We start from the raw sequence: 16,293 nt of genomic DNA, 5'->3' as shown, positions 1-16,293 counted from the left end.
ACGTTCTACCTGCCACGGCCGTGCGTCGCTGACGTGCTGCGGCTTCAAGGCATCCTGTGCTTGAGGACACGCGGAGCTGTCGGGCTACGGGCACGAGTTCCAGCAGAGGTGTCCGGCCTGTACGTGGTCGGTGGTGGTGCGTATACCCTTCAAGTTGCCGCCTCGTCTACCGTGCGAGCAACGCGGAGCTGTCGGGCTACGGGCACGAGCTCCAGCAGATGTGTCCAGCCGCGACGTGGCTGCGGGGGCGGAGCCTACCCATCAACTAGTCGCCTGGTTGACCGTGCGGACAACGCAAGCCAGCTCAAGACGTAGCAACGAACCTCGGTGAGACCGACCTCATGTCTTGTGTCCATGCTAAAAAGGAGGGACGGTTAGTTTAGGACTTTGATAGTTCACAGAGACAGTGAAGGATTTTTTAAATAGCCTGTCCATGTTATGTGTGTTCGTTTTTCGTGTGTATAAAGTGTGGCGTACAAACGGCCTCGTCTTTTCGTGGGAGTCTGGGGCGACGGCTCGGACACCCATTAACTAAGAACCTGCACGTTGCTATAACACCCACTGCAATGTAACAAAGACGGACTTGTGGCGCGCCGTCGACCACTTTGCTTTCGTTGCGGAGAAGCCGGCCATATTTTCCGCAATCGTGCATACCATGAACTTAGACATCAGAATTTTCTACAAACCTCCCCTCGTGCTTATTTCAATAACCGCCGTGACAGCAGTGCAGGCCCGCAAGCACAGCAACCCGATGTGCCGTATCGTCGACCCCGCTCTCCTTCACCAGCACCTAACTCACCACAGCAGCGCAGTTACTTCGAGGTGGTCCGGGGCAGATCTCCTAGCCCTCGTCAGGGAAACTAACAGAAGAGACTTTTGGGGAGAAGGTTGCTGCACGTCGAGATGCTATCACACCCCGAACATCTTCTTTATGACGCGATACGACGAATGATACCACAGATCGTACGATGAACGGTATCAAGGACGATACGACGTCACCGACATCAACGGAAATCATAAGCGCCAATCTAGACATTTGTATAGACGGACGCTCAGTAACAGCGCTGGTAGATACTGGTGCGCACTTCTCTATTATCAGCCGTAAACTCGCCGACTGCTTAAAGAAAGTCAGAACAATATGGACAAGCCCAAACATAAGAACCGCAGGGGGTCAATTGGTGATGCTGACAGGCAAATGTACCGCTCAAATTAATATCGGCAGTTCAGATTTCGTCGCTACTTTTGTCATTTTACCGGAGTGCTGCAAAGACCTGATTTTGAGCATGGACTTCCTGCATGAATACGGCGCCATTATCAACATTCCTGAGAGATCGGTTACGTTTTGGATGGCCCCAGATCAAAGTTTCGGATGGGCTCTGTACAGACCAGCGACCTAAACCTTTGTGCATCTTCGGCGACGACGTGACCATCCCACCTCGGTCGAGTGCACTCGTGGCTGTGACATGTGACACGTCGAGCGATTCCCAAACATCACCGAGCAAATTCTAACACTGCTATTCAGCCATGGTTTATCTATCGCAAGAGGCATCGTGAGCATAAAAGGCGGACACACGCACGTCCTTGTTACGAACTTCAGCTCTGAACGCCGATATCTAACAAGGGGCATGGCAGTCGCGTACATGGAAGAGCTCGCCGAGATGAAAGACTGCCTAACTCTTGAAAAAGATAATTCAACTGATCTGCCCCTCGCACCTCTACCTCTTGATATTGGCCCAAGTTTGCTGCCGGCGCAGAAGCAAAGTATCATGCAGCTTATTAACAAGTTTGAAGATTGTTTCTGTTCGACGTCCAGGGTCCATCAAACGCCACTGACGAAACATCAAATTATAACGGACAACATGACCAGACCTATCAGGCAAAACCTGTACCAGGTAGCTCTGCGAGAACATGAAGCCATCGAAAACTAGGTGCGACAGATGCTTGAAGACGATGTTATTCAGCCGTCGAAAAGCCCTTGGGCTTCGCCGGTTGTATTAGTGAAGAAAAAAGACAGCAGCTTACGCTTCTGCGTGGATTAACGCAAGCTAAATCAGGTCACAAAAAAAGATGTCGACCCACTTCCACGTATCGACGATTCACTCAATCGACTACGGCATGCGCGTTATTTCTCGTCGATGGATCTAAGGAATGGGTATTGGCAGATAGTAGTCGAAAGAAACCGGGAGAAAACAGCTTTCGTGACACCTGATGGCCTTTTTGAATTTAAGGTACTTCCATTTGGCTTAGTCGAGAGTTCGACGGAATGCCGTCTGGTCAGGTAAAGGCATTGTTGAAAAAACAGGTCACTGACCAATGTCAAACAAAACAATGACGTTTCGGGACCCGTACGGGTCCCTTGTTCACAATGGAATGACGGCTGAGCAACAGGTTCTTATGTAACGTTGAGCGCATGACGCAAACTCCGGGAGTACACGTGGTTTAGTGTGCCAGATGATCTATTGATTGTGTTACTTGTCGTCTGAATGATTAGTGATTCGAGGTTCAGTCTGGTTGTAAAATTCTTCTCCGTGGCCACGATGCGTGCGTTGTCCCAGCTTATCTCGTGGCCCGTCTTCTCGGCATGCTCTGCGAGTGCATTTGTCACTGTGTGGCCCTTGGCGACGTCATTCTTGTGTTGCATCAGACGTTTGCAGTAATTTTCACTCGTGCCAATGTACACAGATTCGCAATCGGCGCATGGTATCTTGTAGACCACGCCAGGAAAGTGTTGCCGAGGGAGAGGATCCTTCACATTTAGCAACTCAGCCTTAAGCTTGCTTGCTGGAACATGCGCGATCTGTACACCACGTTTTCTGAATAGACGGGCTAGGGCTTCGCTTATATTTCGAATATAAGGAATCGATGCACGCTTTTTTGTAGACGATGTGTTATGCATGGCCTGACTAGTTGACTGCAGTTTATGCATGACGGATTTAGTTGTTTTCCTAATAAAAATCTTGGGGTATCCATTCTTGATCAGGTCATCTTCAATGGTCCGGAGCTCCTCCTGCAGGCTTTCTTCATCGGAACAAGTGCGAATCGCTCGTTGAACTAAAGACCGAATCACTGAGCGTTTGGGGGCTACTGGGTGGACTGACTCATAGTCGAGGTATCTACCGGAGTGCGTTGGCTTTCGGTACACAGCGAAGGCGAGGCCTGTGGGAGTACGTTTTACAACTGCATCCAAGAAAGGGAGGCAACCGTCTTTTTCTTCTTTCACAGTAAACTTGATGGAAGTCTCGACGCCATTTAGGCAGTCAAGGAAAGCTTGGACGTCTTTCTTCTTTATCACGCAGAAGCAGTCGTCGACGTATCTCAGAAAAACCTTGGGTCTCGGCTGAAATGTTTCCAATGCTTTCTGCTCAATTGCTTCCATTGTGATACTCGCAGTTGTGACCGAAATCGAAGCTCCCATTGCGGTACCGAAAACTTGCCTGTAGAATTCACCCTTGTACAGGAAGTAAGTGTTGGATAGGCAAAACCGTAACAAGGTGCACAGCTCGGTGACGTCGAACGGTGTGCGATCGGCCAATGTCGTGTCCTTGTGAAGCAATTGTCTGGAAGTGTCTACAGCAAGGTCGACGGGAACACTTGTGAAGAGGGAGCAGACATCAAATGAAACCAGTACTTCGTCGACATCCACAGTGATACTCTTCATTTTGCTTATGAAGTCATTGGTGTTCCGAAGGTTAGTTTCAGTCTTGCCTGCAAGGGGAGCCAGGATGCCGTGAAGATACTTTGAGAGGCTGTATAGGGGTGACCTAGTGAAATCTACTATGGGCCTTAGAGGCGTTCCGCTTTTGTGAATCTTCGGTAAACCGTATATCACTGGAGCAGAACCATTGGTGCACAGCAGCTGGAAGTATAACCTTTTTGCTGATGCAGGAAGCGTCTGAAAAATACTAGAGAGCGTCTTTTGCAGGCCCGTTTGGACTTTCGAGGTAGGATCCTTGTTAATCTTGGGGTAGATACCTCGACTATGAGTCAGTCCACCCGGTAGCCCACAAACGCTCAGTGATTCGGTCTTTAGTTCAACGAGCGATTCGCACTTGCTCCGATGAAGAAAGCCTGCAGGAGGAGCTCCGGACCATTGAAGATGACCTGATCAAGAATGGATACCCCAAGATTTTTATTAGGAAAACAACTAAATCCGTCATGCATAAACTGCAGTCAACTAGTCAGGCCATGCATAACACATCGTCTACAAAAAAGCGTGCATCGATTCCTTATATTCGAAATATAAGCGAAGCCCTAGCCCGTCTATTCAGAAAACGTGGTGTACAGATCGCGCATGTTCCAGCAAGCAAGCTTAAGGCTGAGTTGCTAAATGTGAAGGATCCTCTCCCTCGGCAACACTTTCCTGGCGTGGTCTACAAGATACCATGCGCCGATTGCGAATCTGTGTACATTGGCACGAGTGGAAATTACTGCAAACGTCTGATGCAACACAAGAATGTCGTCGCCAAGGGCCACACAGTGACAAATGCACTCGCAGAGCATGCCGAGAAGACGGGCCACGAGATAAGCTGGGACAACGCACGCATCGTGGCCACGGAGAAGAATTTTACAACCAGACTGAACCTCGAATCACTAATCATTCAGACGACAAGTAACACAATCAATAGATCATCTGGCACACTAAACCACGTGTACTCCCGGACTTTGCGTCATGCGCTCAACGTTACATAAGAACCTGTTGCTCAGCCGTCATTCCATTGTGAACAAGGAACCCGTACGGGTCCCGAAACGTCATTGTTTTGTTTAACATTGGTCAGTGACCTGTTTTTTCAACAATGCCTTTACCTGACCACACGGCATTCCGTCGAACTCTCGACTACGTGAGCATCCGCCACAAGTGTGGACAATCGGCTATCACCAGGATTCGTCAGTTCTTGAGTGCATCTACACGACTGGCAGCCTTCAAGACGCACCTGCAATTCAACGTAACCTGTAAGTCCAAGCAACTCATCCCAAAATCTTTGCAGTTAAAGCACCCCGTGAAATCGGCATTCGGTCATCAAGTCATTTCGAAAGCTGAACGGCAGCTTCTTCAAGCACGGATAGAAGACTGCAAGCAGACTGTGAAGCGCCTTGAGACTGACATTTTCTTCACAACACGCCAGCTGGAATTCATCATGCCTGAATTACTCCCTGAAATACATCTAGTGGCGAACCAAGCATCGCGACGACGAACAGAAAAGCAGGAAACGTCACAAGAGCGCAAACTGAGTGCTTTGCTAGAAAAAGGCAGGAAAAACAGAGGACCCATGTTCGAGGTCAGGAACTTGTCGTCATACGAGCTAACTCCTGCTGAATGCCAAGTTTTGAGCCGTGGTCTCAACTTCAACGAAGCAAAGCAGCCGGACACACGCAAGGTCGTGTGTGCTGTCGAAAACGCTATTGGTCTACTTGGAGAAAGTGAACGGGACGAAATCCGTACGAGAGCAGTAGGTATACTATCGAGAATTCGCAAGTCTGGCTGCCAGCAAGTCCTCTCGGAAGACGAGGAAAAAGCGATTAAGGCATTGCACAAAAACAAGAAGATTGCCGTACTTCCTGCGGACAAAGGCAACGTGACGGTTGTGCTTGACCGGTCGACGTATGAATCGAAGATGACGGAGATAGTGGGGGACTGTACAACGTACGCCAAGATTAACAAGGATCCTACCTCGAAAGTCCAAACGGGCCTGCAAAAGACGCTCTCTAGTATTTTTCAGACGCTTCTTGCATCAGCAAAAAGGTTATACTTCCAGCTGCTGTGCACCAATGGTTCTGCTCCAGCGATATACGGTTTACCGAAGATTCACAAAAGCGGAACGCCTCTAAGGCCCATAGTAGATTTCACTAGGTCACCCCTATACAGCCTCTCAAAGTATCTTCACGGCATCCTGGCTCCCCTTGCAGGCAAGACTGAAACTAACCTCCGGAACACCAATGACTTCATAAGCAAAATGAAGAGTATCACTGTGGATGTCGACGAAGTACTGGTTTCATTTGATGTCTGCTCCCTCTTCACAAGTGTTCCCGTCGACCTTGCTGTAGACACTTCCAGACAATTGCTTCACAAGGACACGACATTGGCCGATCACACACCGTTCGACGTCACCGAGCTGTGCACCTTGTTACGGTTTTGCCTATCCAACACTTACTTCTCGTACAAGGGTGAATTCTACAGGCAAGTTTTCGGTACCGCAATGGGAGCTTCGATTTCGGTCACAACTGCGAATATCACAATGGAAGCAATTGAGCAGAAAGCATTGGAAACATTTCAGCCGAGACCCAAGGTTTTTCTGAGATACGTCGACGACTGCTTCTGCGTGATAAAGAAGAAAGACGTCCAAGCTTTCCTTGACTGCCTAAATGGCGTCGAGACTTCCATCAAGTTTACTGTGGAAGAAGAAAAAAACGGTTGCCTCCCTTTCTTGGATGCAGTTGTAAAACGTACTCCCACAGGCCTCGCCTTCGCTGTGTACCGAAAGCCAACGCACTCCGGTAGATACCTCGACAATGAGTCAGTCCACCCGGTAGCCCCCAAACGCTCAGTGATTCGGTCTTTAGTTCAACGAGCGATTCGCACTTGTTCCGATGAAGAAAGCCTGCAGGAGGAGCTCCGGACCATTGAAGATAACCTGATCAAGAATGGATACCCCAAGATTTTTATTAGGAAAACAACTAAATCCGTCATGCATAAACTGCAGTCAACTAGTCAGGCCATGCATAACACATCGTCTACAAAAAAGCGTGCATCGATTCCTTATATTCGAAATATAAGCGAAGCCCTAGCCCGTCTATTCAGAAAACGTGGTGTACAGATCGCGCATGTTCCAGCAAGCAAGCTTAAGGCTGAGTTGCTAAATGTGAAGGATCCTCTCCCTCGGCAACACTTTCCTGGCGTGGTCTACAAGATACCATGCGCCGATTGCGAATCTGTGTACATTGGCACGAGTGAAAATTACTGCAAACGTCTGATGCAACACAAGAATGACGTCGCCAAGGGCCACACAGTGACAAATGCACTCGCAGAGCATGCCGAGAAGACGGGCCACGAGATAACCTGGGACAACGCACGCATCATGGCCACGGAGAAGAATTTTACAACCAGACTGAACCTCGAATCACTAATCATTCAGACGACAAGTAACACAATCAATAGATCATCTGGCACACTAAACCACGTGTACTCCCGGAGTTTGCGTCATGCGCTCAACGTTACATAAGAACCTGTTGCTCAGCCGTCATTCCATTGTGAACAAGGGACCCGTACGGGTCCCGAAACGTCATTGTTTTGTTTGACATTGGTCAGTGACCTGTTTTTTCAACAATTCCATTTGGCTTGTGCTCAGCACCAGCAACGTTTCAGCGGCTAATGGACACCGTACTATCAGGCCTCAAGTGGCAGACGTGCTTAGAGTATTTAGACGACGTCATCGTATTTTCTGCCACATTCGACGAACACGTCAGGCGACTGCACTCAGTATTCCAAGCTATCCGTTCCACCGGACTAGCACTTAAGCCGGAAAAATGACACTTCGGCTTCGAAGAGCTTCTGTTACTGGGGCATCTCGTCAGTAGTGAAGGTGTGCAGCTTGACCCTGAAAAAATAGCTGCCATTACGAATTTTTCAGGGCCAACTGACAAAAAGGCGGTCAGACGGTTTTTAGGACTGTGTGATTACTACCGACGCTTCATTGAGAACTTCTCGCGCATTGCCTCGCCGTTGACCCACCTTACCAGAAAAGATGCCGCATTCGTATGGAATGAAGAACAACAAAAACAATTCGACGAGCTGCGGCAACGCATTCAGAACCCACCAGTCCTTGCACACTTTGATGATGATGCACCCACAACAGTGCACACCGACACTAGCAATGCCGGCTTAGGAGCTGTACTCGTGCAGTGGCAGGATGGTGCCGAACGAGTAATTGCTTACGAGAGCAGAACTCTTTCACGAGCGGAAGAAAATTATTCCACCACAGAAAAAGAGTGCCTTGTGGTGGTGTGGGCGGTTATGAAATTCCGTCCATATCTGTATGGTCTTCCTTTTATTGTTGTCAGTGACCATCACTCCCTCTGCTGGCTGACAAATTTAAAAGACCCTTAGGACGGTTGGCGCGCTGGAGCCTGAAGCTTCGAGAATTTGACATGACGGTGGTCTACAGAACGGGGAAGCAACATTCAGACGCTGATTGCCTTTCTCGTGCGCCATACGAACCTCCGACGGCAGAAGATGACGATACATCCTTTGTCGGAGTTGTAAACACGGCAACTGTCACACAGCTGCAATGAGATGACCCCGAACTAGAACCCATAATTTGTTTTTTAGAGGGTCGCACTTCAGCTGTACCTAGACTGTTAGCAAGACGGCTTTTGTCATTTTGCTTGCGAAACAACGTCCTGTATAAGATGAACTTCACGCCACACGGAAACGACTACTTACTCGTCCTCCCAACATCTCTAAGGAGCGAAGTATTACAGGCATGCCATGATGAACCAACATCCGGCCACTTGGGTTACACGCGTACGTTGTGCAGAGTGAGGCAGAAATACTACTGGCCAAGACTGACAGTGACCGGTCAACACTATGTTCGGACGTGCCTTGATTGCCAGCGCAGAAAAGTTTCACCCATCAAACCAGCAGCCCTCCTCCTTCCTATTGACGTGCCTGTTACTCCATTTGCTCAAGTCGGAATGGATCTTTTGGGCCCGTTTCCAACCTCATCGGCAGGTCACAGATGGATTATAGTAGCCACCGACTACCTCACTCGTTACTTCGAAACCAAGGCTCTGGAGAGGGGCACGGCAAGTGAAGCAGCCTGATTTTTCGTAGAAAATGTGGTGCTAATTGATTGATAGATATGTGGGGTTTAGTGTCCCAAAACCACCATATGATTACCGTAATTACTCGAATCTAACGCGCACCTTTTTTCCGGTTAAGCGAGTTCATAAATCGCATGCGCGTTAGAATCGAGTACGAACAAAAAAAATTACGGTCAATCTATTGCCATCGGCAAATCCAAAATGGCCGCCCCCTACGTGCGTCAGCATGGCGCGTCGGCATGGCGCGTCGGCCATTTCTGCCTATGTGTTTCCCATGTGCGGCACTTCGTACGTGTGCTGAGGAGTTTGTCATCTAGTAGTGCATTAGCATCGACGGCGTGGAAGGGCCGACTCCAAAAACTCGAGTGCACCACGATGCCGCTTTTAAAAGAAAAGTCATCGTGTGTGCAGAAACGGACGGAAATCGGGCCGCATCGCGGTCGTTCGGAGTTCCCGAAACGTGCGTGCGGGACCGGCGGAAACAAAAGCAGAAGATTGTCGACAGCAAAGCTTCACGCAAAGGCTTCAGTGGACCACAGCAGGGTCGGTTTCCGCAAATTGAAGAGCTGCTCGGCGAGTATGTGCTTGAGCAGCGAGCGGCACAGCGGCCCGTGACGACAGAACTGCTCCAAGTGCGGGCTATGCAATTAGTCTTAGAAAAAGGTTTAATGCGGAGCCAGTTTAAAGCGAGCAGGTGCTGCCTAACTAACTTTATGAAGAGGAAAGGCTTTTCCCTCCAAAGGGGAACATGCATATGCGAAAAGCTTTGCGGAGGAGTACGATGAAAAGCTTCACAGTTTTCAGAGCTTGGTCCTAAACTTGCGGCGCAACAACGGCTACCTGCTTGGGCAAATCGGGAATGCCGATCAGACGCCTCTTTACTTCGACATGCCTGGCACCACAACCGTTGAGAAGAAGGGGGCGAAGCAAGTTCGCGTGCTGACATCGGTCTACGGTAAAGCTACAGTGACGGCAATGCTCTGTTACACATCAGATGGGCACAAGCTTCGCCCGAACCTCATATTTAAATGGAAGACGCTCCCGAAAGGAGTCGTTTTTTCGAGTGGTGTGATCGTGCGGGCCAGCGAGAAAAATGGGTGCGCGTTGCAATCGATGTCTTACGTTTTTTTTCTTTTCCGCGGTGGAAATCAGGTGCGCGTTACAATCGAGGGCGCGGTAGAATCGAGTAAATACGGTATGAGAGACGCCGTAGTGGAGGGCTCCGGAAATTTCGACCACCTGGGGTTCTTTAACGTGCGCCCAAATCTGAGCACACGGGCCTAGAACATTTCCGCCTCCATCGGAAATGCAGCCGCCGCAGCTGGGATTCGATCCTGCGACTTGCGGGTCAGCAGCCGAGTACCTTAGCCGCTAGACCACCACGGCGCGGCGAGAATGTGGTGCTAAGGCATAGCGCTCCGTCAGTGGTAATAACTGACAGGGGAACTGCATTTGCAGCCGAACTATTACAGACAGTTTTAAGACTTAGTGGCACATCCCACCAGCGAACAACGGCGTATCATCCACAAGCGAAAGGTCTTACGGAGCGTCTCAACAAGACACTTGCGGATATGCTCTGCATGTACGTCGATGTGGAGTATAAAAACTGGGATGAGATCTTGCCGTATGTCACGTTCGCCTATAATACCGCTCATCAAGAAACAACAAGAACGCCATCCCGCCTTCTTCATGGTCGTGAAGTCACCATTACACTGGATGCTATGCTGCCGCACGAGTGCGAAGACGCCGAAACAGATGCTGATTATATCCCTCAGCTTGCCGAAGAAGCTCGACAACTTGCACGCCTATGTATTAGTCGCCAGCAAGACTACGTTTCAAGACGGTACAACCTTTGTCACCGACCAATCTCCTACGAGCCAGGAGAAAAAGTTTGGATATGGACTTCTATTCGGCGCCGTGGCCTCTCAGAAAAACTGTTAAGACGGTACTTCGGTCCCTATAAAGTTCTAAGACGTCTCAGTGACATTTATTATCAGGTTGTCCCTGATACAGCGCACTCCTTAAGGCGTCGAAGGTATGCTCCAGAAGTTGTGCACGTGGTACGCATGAAGCCTCATTTCTCCGAATGAACTCATGCGCTTTCAATGAGTACAAACCACTTGATTATAAAGCATCGGGATGATGCTTACTTGAACGGGAAGCTAATGTCACGGCTAAAGGCCGGGCAAGAAGACAGAGGACGACGAAGTGATGAGCGAGGACAGCACCCATGGTTCCTCTGAAGGAGACGACGTCGAAGCGGCTGCTCTTTCGTTCTGTTAAAAAAGACCTCGTTTTTCCTAGTCGCACCCTCGTCCTGTATCCTGTTATTTTCAACTAGCGACAATATAAAATGCTTTGATTGATTGATTGATTAATTGATTGATTGATTGATTGATTGATTGATTGATATGTGGGGTTTAACATCCCAAAACCACCATATGATTATGAGAGACGCCATAGAGGAGAGCTCTGGAAATTTCGACTGCCTGGGGTTCTTTAACGTGCACCCAAATTAGAGCACACGGGCCTAGAACATTAACATATAGAATTCTGTAAAATTCTAAGGCTGTTTTGAAAAAAGGTGCCAATTACTACTTGAACTATTAAAACAGCATTTAAACTGTGTTTGTATTCGATTCGGTTCTAAAATTCACACACATACACCCTTAAAAATGTGTTCATAACCAATAAAACAAGCGAGCGTGAGCAGCATTCTGTGCAAAAAAGACATTCTTGTAGAAACAGATCAGTCAATTTGTGCTCACGATAGTACCAGGCAAATGTCCACACTGCACACAGTTTTCAGATAAGCTAATAAGCTAAGGATAGGAGCATTTCACACAACAAGCCATTTCACCTCCAACATATCAAGGATCGACTGTGTCCTAGCTGACTGCTCACAGTGCCTCAGGATTTTTCCCTTCAATGTATAATCAATCAATCCCAGAGTTCGTACTACGCTTAGTCATAGTTTCATTGCCTTTTACTTTTGCTGCTTGCTTCACTTTTGTAACTTTTGCCCACTGGTTTTGTTTGCATGAGAGCATTTTTCCTTTGCACAACGAGCCACATACCGGACGGTTATCCAGAGTCCATGAAGCACAGCAAAGAAAGGCACATCCTGCGGCTTGCGGAAGGCCCAGTAGTAGGAGGCAAAGGCCGCAGCCAAAGCCACCTGGCCCAATCCCACTATGAAGAACATGCCCCAGATGAGACCAATGAAGTTGTAGATCTGCAGTCGCGACAGGTGCTGGTTGGCAACATACTGAGTGAACTGACACCGCAGATGAGACAATGTCTTGTTGAAGTCCTGCAAGAGAGCAAATACGGGCGAGGATCATTGACCATACTAATCTAGCTGCCCTTCATCTATTAATGACACTAAACATTAACAATTGAAAGCTAATATTATGCAGCCACCATATTTATACCTCGGTATAGGTGTCAACTCGCCATAGGTTCACGATAAGACACTATTGCAATCCTGGCCTTGACATGGTCATGTAACTACAGTGAACTCCCTTTAAACGAAATTCAAACGGAAAACCCGCATAAAATGAAAATATGTAGGCACATTTAGTTGATCTATATATTTAATGACAAAAGGTTTCGAGTAATCAGAACATTCTTTTTTGCTTACATTACTTAAAACTAAAACGGGCAAAATTTATGAACACCGGAAATGGCCACGGCAGTCTAGGAACACATGAAACCAACAACAAAGCTACCATAGCCTGGCGGAGCCAATCCAACGATTGTACATGTTCGTGCACGCCACGTGACAATCGACCCATTGTCGCAAGATTGAGATGGAAAAAAAAACAGCACATCGCACTTTCGGTCACAATGAAAGTAAGGATCATCCAAGAATTCGATGGCAACAACCTAGTGAAGATAGAAATTGTGAAATGCGATATTCCCAAGTCTACGCTGTCAAGAATTCAAGAACAGAGGGAAGATTGAACAAGCTGTCACGCGTGGGAACTTCGTGACGAACTAAATGGTTCACATGTGTGCACAGCATGAACTTCACGTTCCGCAGCCCCATTTTGGAAGAGAAGACTGAGAAGATTGTTTCTCAGATGAGGATTGAGGACTTAAGGATGAGCGATGGCTGCCCGAGCCATTTGTCATGTCTTTAAGACAGTTTCTGGGGAAAGTGCTGTCAAACAGAAATATCTGTAGCTACTGGCAACAGGGATGATTGTAAGAAATTTCGGAAGCATCATGATTTTATAAACAATGGGACCTGTTTGGCATTGACAAAATGGGGTTGTTTAACAAGGCACTCCCTACTAAGACTCCCGCTTACAAGGAGGAAACTTGTGTTGGAGGAAAGCGAAGCAAAGATCGTTTACAGTGTTAGTAGGTGCCAACATGGACGGTAGTGAAAAGGTGAAAATGGTGGTTGTGGGGAAATAAAAGCCGACACGCTGCTGTTGTGTGTATATGCTGCCAGTGAGATACCACAGAAACGGGAAAGCTTGGATGCTTAGAGCTTTTGAAATGAAGTCATATTTCATTTATTTTGTAGGTTCTGCTTAATTAAAACATCAAACATCAAACATCAAAAATAGAGGCTGTGCATGGCGTGCAGCTCTGCAATATTCAGAAAACGTGATCGCTGCAGTCTACTATACGAATTACCCAGCTTGTTTGGGGGGTGTAAAAAGAAAATTGGAGCCTGTCGACTGGCCCTTTAAGTACCGTGAAAAACAATATGTGGGTAGAATTTATTATTTTCTTTTTCAGAAAACAGCCATAAATAAAATATCGACCACCGTCTTTATATACCGTTCATAGGCAGAACTTCAAAAGTCTCACCACTATGGGCAACTGAAGTCAACCACCTCCATGGCTATCGCAATCATCAGCATTGCTTTGTTTACTGACAGCTTTGTGCCGTGGGCGGCCTCATTTTGTGTTTTTGTCCTCGCAAATCTACTGTATTTATTCGAATTTAAGACAAATGTTTTTTTTTTTAATTTCTTTGTATGAATCTCCAGGGTTGGCTTTGATTCAAATCAAAGATTTTGAAAAACGCACTATTTTTCATCGAGAAAAGTGGTGCACAACCAGAGTCACCTAGACGGTATTGTAGCTGCTAGTAGCCGAGCACACACCTGGCTTAAAAACACATGTGAGGCTGCCATTTTCATTTTTGTTGCGAGTGTTGACGCGAGCAGTTTGTCATTTCGAGTCGCGCTTCTGGTGGTCTCATCACAGTGCCACTTATAAAAGGCGATATCATCACATTGCCGCTTATAAAAGGACAGTTGTCCTAGCCGCAATATCGTCGTTCAGCGTTGAAGCCGGGCGAAACTTAGGAGTGGTCGAAAAAAATGTGCGCTGCTGGAGGGGCTGCAGCGTGGGACGACATCTCAGGAACTTTCATTGTGGACTTTTTTAAGAAGTGTGGCATATCCTATGTGCTTGATGGCACCGAGGATTGCACACTGAAGACAGCGACAAAGAAGTCAACGACGAGAGAAGCAGCGACGACTCGGAATCAGCGCGACATCATTACAATGCAAATAATTAAAAGCAGGGCAAAGAAACGACAAATAAACACACACAACAAGACTAGCGGCTGTATGCTTCTTGACTTATTTGCATAATAAACCAACTGCTTTGTTTCATCTTCATGTTCAATAAATGTTTTTTCTTTGTGAACGCTATCTTCACTTTTTCATTCGGCCTACATTCGAGTTTTTTTTTCTTGTTTTTTTTTTCCTAAGCTTCGGACGTTTGGGTGTCACCTCAGAATTGGGCTCGGCCTAGACTCGAGTAAACAAAATATTTTGGCTCAGAGCTGCCTTCTTACTCTCGAACAGTGGACGACAGTTCACTGCAGCATTCAAGAAAACAGCGATCGAGTCCGTCAAAGAACAAAGAAATCTGGTGTGAAGTGCGTGTAAGATGTACTGAGACGCTTGCACACGTGAATGTGAACATGAGTGGAGATGCGAGTCACAAAAAATAACTGAAAGTTTATTTTCGTACTGGTGTTCTATTGCTACAATCTCGCAGGATATCTTTTTCGTTGTTGTTGTTGCTTCCTGTGAAGCCGATGAAGCCAGCAGCTCAGGTTACAGCGGCACGTATTGCTATGTATGACCAGTGGGCCGATCAAGTGCAACACAGTAGCTTTCACACGACAACATGCGGCGATCAGAAGAAAACTTTACTTTCTAGCCAGACTGCAGAATATCTAGAGCTGGAGATAAAGGTTGCAGAGTTTATCTTGAAGCCATGCTCTTGTCATGATTACTACCATACCGATGACCTCACAGTGCATCCAAATAAAGGCTGTTAAGATGGTTGTGACATTTTACGAAGATAATGCTTGTGCTTTCTGACATGTGGAACTTATGTCTAAACACGCATGTAAATAAGTGGCATTTTGACTATCCACCATATGCAACTGCATCTGTTTCACTGTAAAAGTGCCTTGCAATACTTCGGCCATTCCATGCACTATTTTCTTTTCGTAGCCGTAGTTAAAAGGTCGATTTATATTCTAGTCTGCATAATCATATGGTTGTTTTGGGACGTTAAACCCCACAAATCATCAATGACTTACCTATGTTCCCGTTTTTATGGTAATCACAGTGCAGAAGCCACACACAACCATCAATTCAGAGATTGCAAGGTAAAAAAAAAAGAAAGAGGTCTGCCAGCTCCACAACAGTTTGGCTGAACCCCCCAGCACCATGCCTTCATTATTCCTCAGAGCTCAATGACTTGCCTCAGATTTTCCCACCCACATAAGTTCAAATCATATACAGATAACATGCTCAATTAACAGCTGTGCCAAAAAAGTTGCCTAGCTGTATTCAGTGCTGAAAATTCTTTTGATTTCTAAATGGTTGATCGTTCCTACTGACTAATTTATTGTGCATAAGTAAGATCATCTTAGGCACCTAAAATTGCCATCTTCAATGCCAGATATTAACTCTCTTGAGGATGAAGCTTTATGCAGACATTATACCTTACCATGCTACAGCGTTACTGCTTTATTTAGCTTTAGAGATTTTATATGTACATTAAACCAAAGGTTGTGATAATGAGATTTCACAGCAACAGCAAGGATGTACTTACATTTAAAGTTTGTCATTTGGTGACTTAGGGCTTCGAACCCAACCACAAAAATTCTGCACCAACTCTCTTCAAGAGTGCTTCGGGCATACACTTGAACACATGATCCAACATATTCACACTGATTTTCGAGTAGGTACGCCCACATGCTCGACACTAACTTAGTTCAGTTGTTAAACAAGAGGAAACGTCACTTGCCTGTGCAGAGCAGCTTTGTGTAGTCAAGCTGTTATTTCCATGAGTCATGTTCATGTACTTAAACTCGGCAGTGCCACTGGAGGCAAGGTATCTGAGCAGTTGCAGTTAAGGATAAAAGTGACAAGCACACAGTAAGTAAGCGATGAGTCCGTGAAAAGAGAATGTCCCCAGAGCCAA

General features: G+C 46.9%; 1 protein-coding gene across 10 annotated transcripts in view; it reads right to left on the bottom strand.

Annotated features, from left to right (window-relative positions):
• Ctl2 (Choline transporter-like 2) overlaps window positions 1–16,293 on the bottom strand; it is a 380,476-nt gene that overhangs the window by 83,610 nt on the left and 280,573 nt on the right. For all 10 annotated transcript variants that reach the window (XM_075881408.1, XM_075881410.1, XM_075881415.1 and 7 more), the window contains 2 exons: window positions 16,117–16,207; window positions 11,895–12,130 (listed from right to left, as the gene is read on the bottom strand). In XM_075881408.1, coding sequence (XP_075737523.1) covers window positions 11,895–12,130; window positions 16,117–16,207 — 327 coding nt within the window. The remainder of the gene's footprint in view (window positions 1–11,894; window positions 12,131–16,116; window positions 16,208–16,293) is intronic.

Source organism: Rhipicephalus microplus, chromosome X (assembly GCF_043290135.1).
Source record: "Rhipicephalus microplus isolate Deutch F79 chromosome X, USDA_Rmic, whole genome shotgun sequence".
Classification (NCBI taxonomy): Eukaryota; Metazoa; Arthropoda; class Arachnida; order Ixodida; family Ixodidae; genus Rhipicephalus; species Rhipicephalus microplus.
The sequence above is the reverse complement of the archived record's forward strand: the minus strand, read 5'-3'. Positions and strand labels throughout refer to the sequence as shown.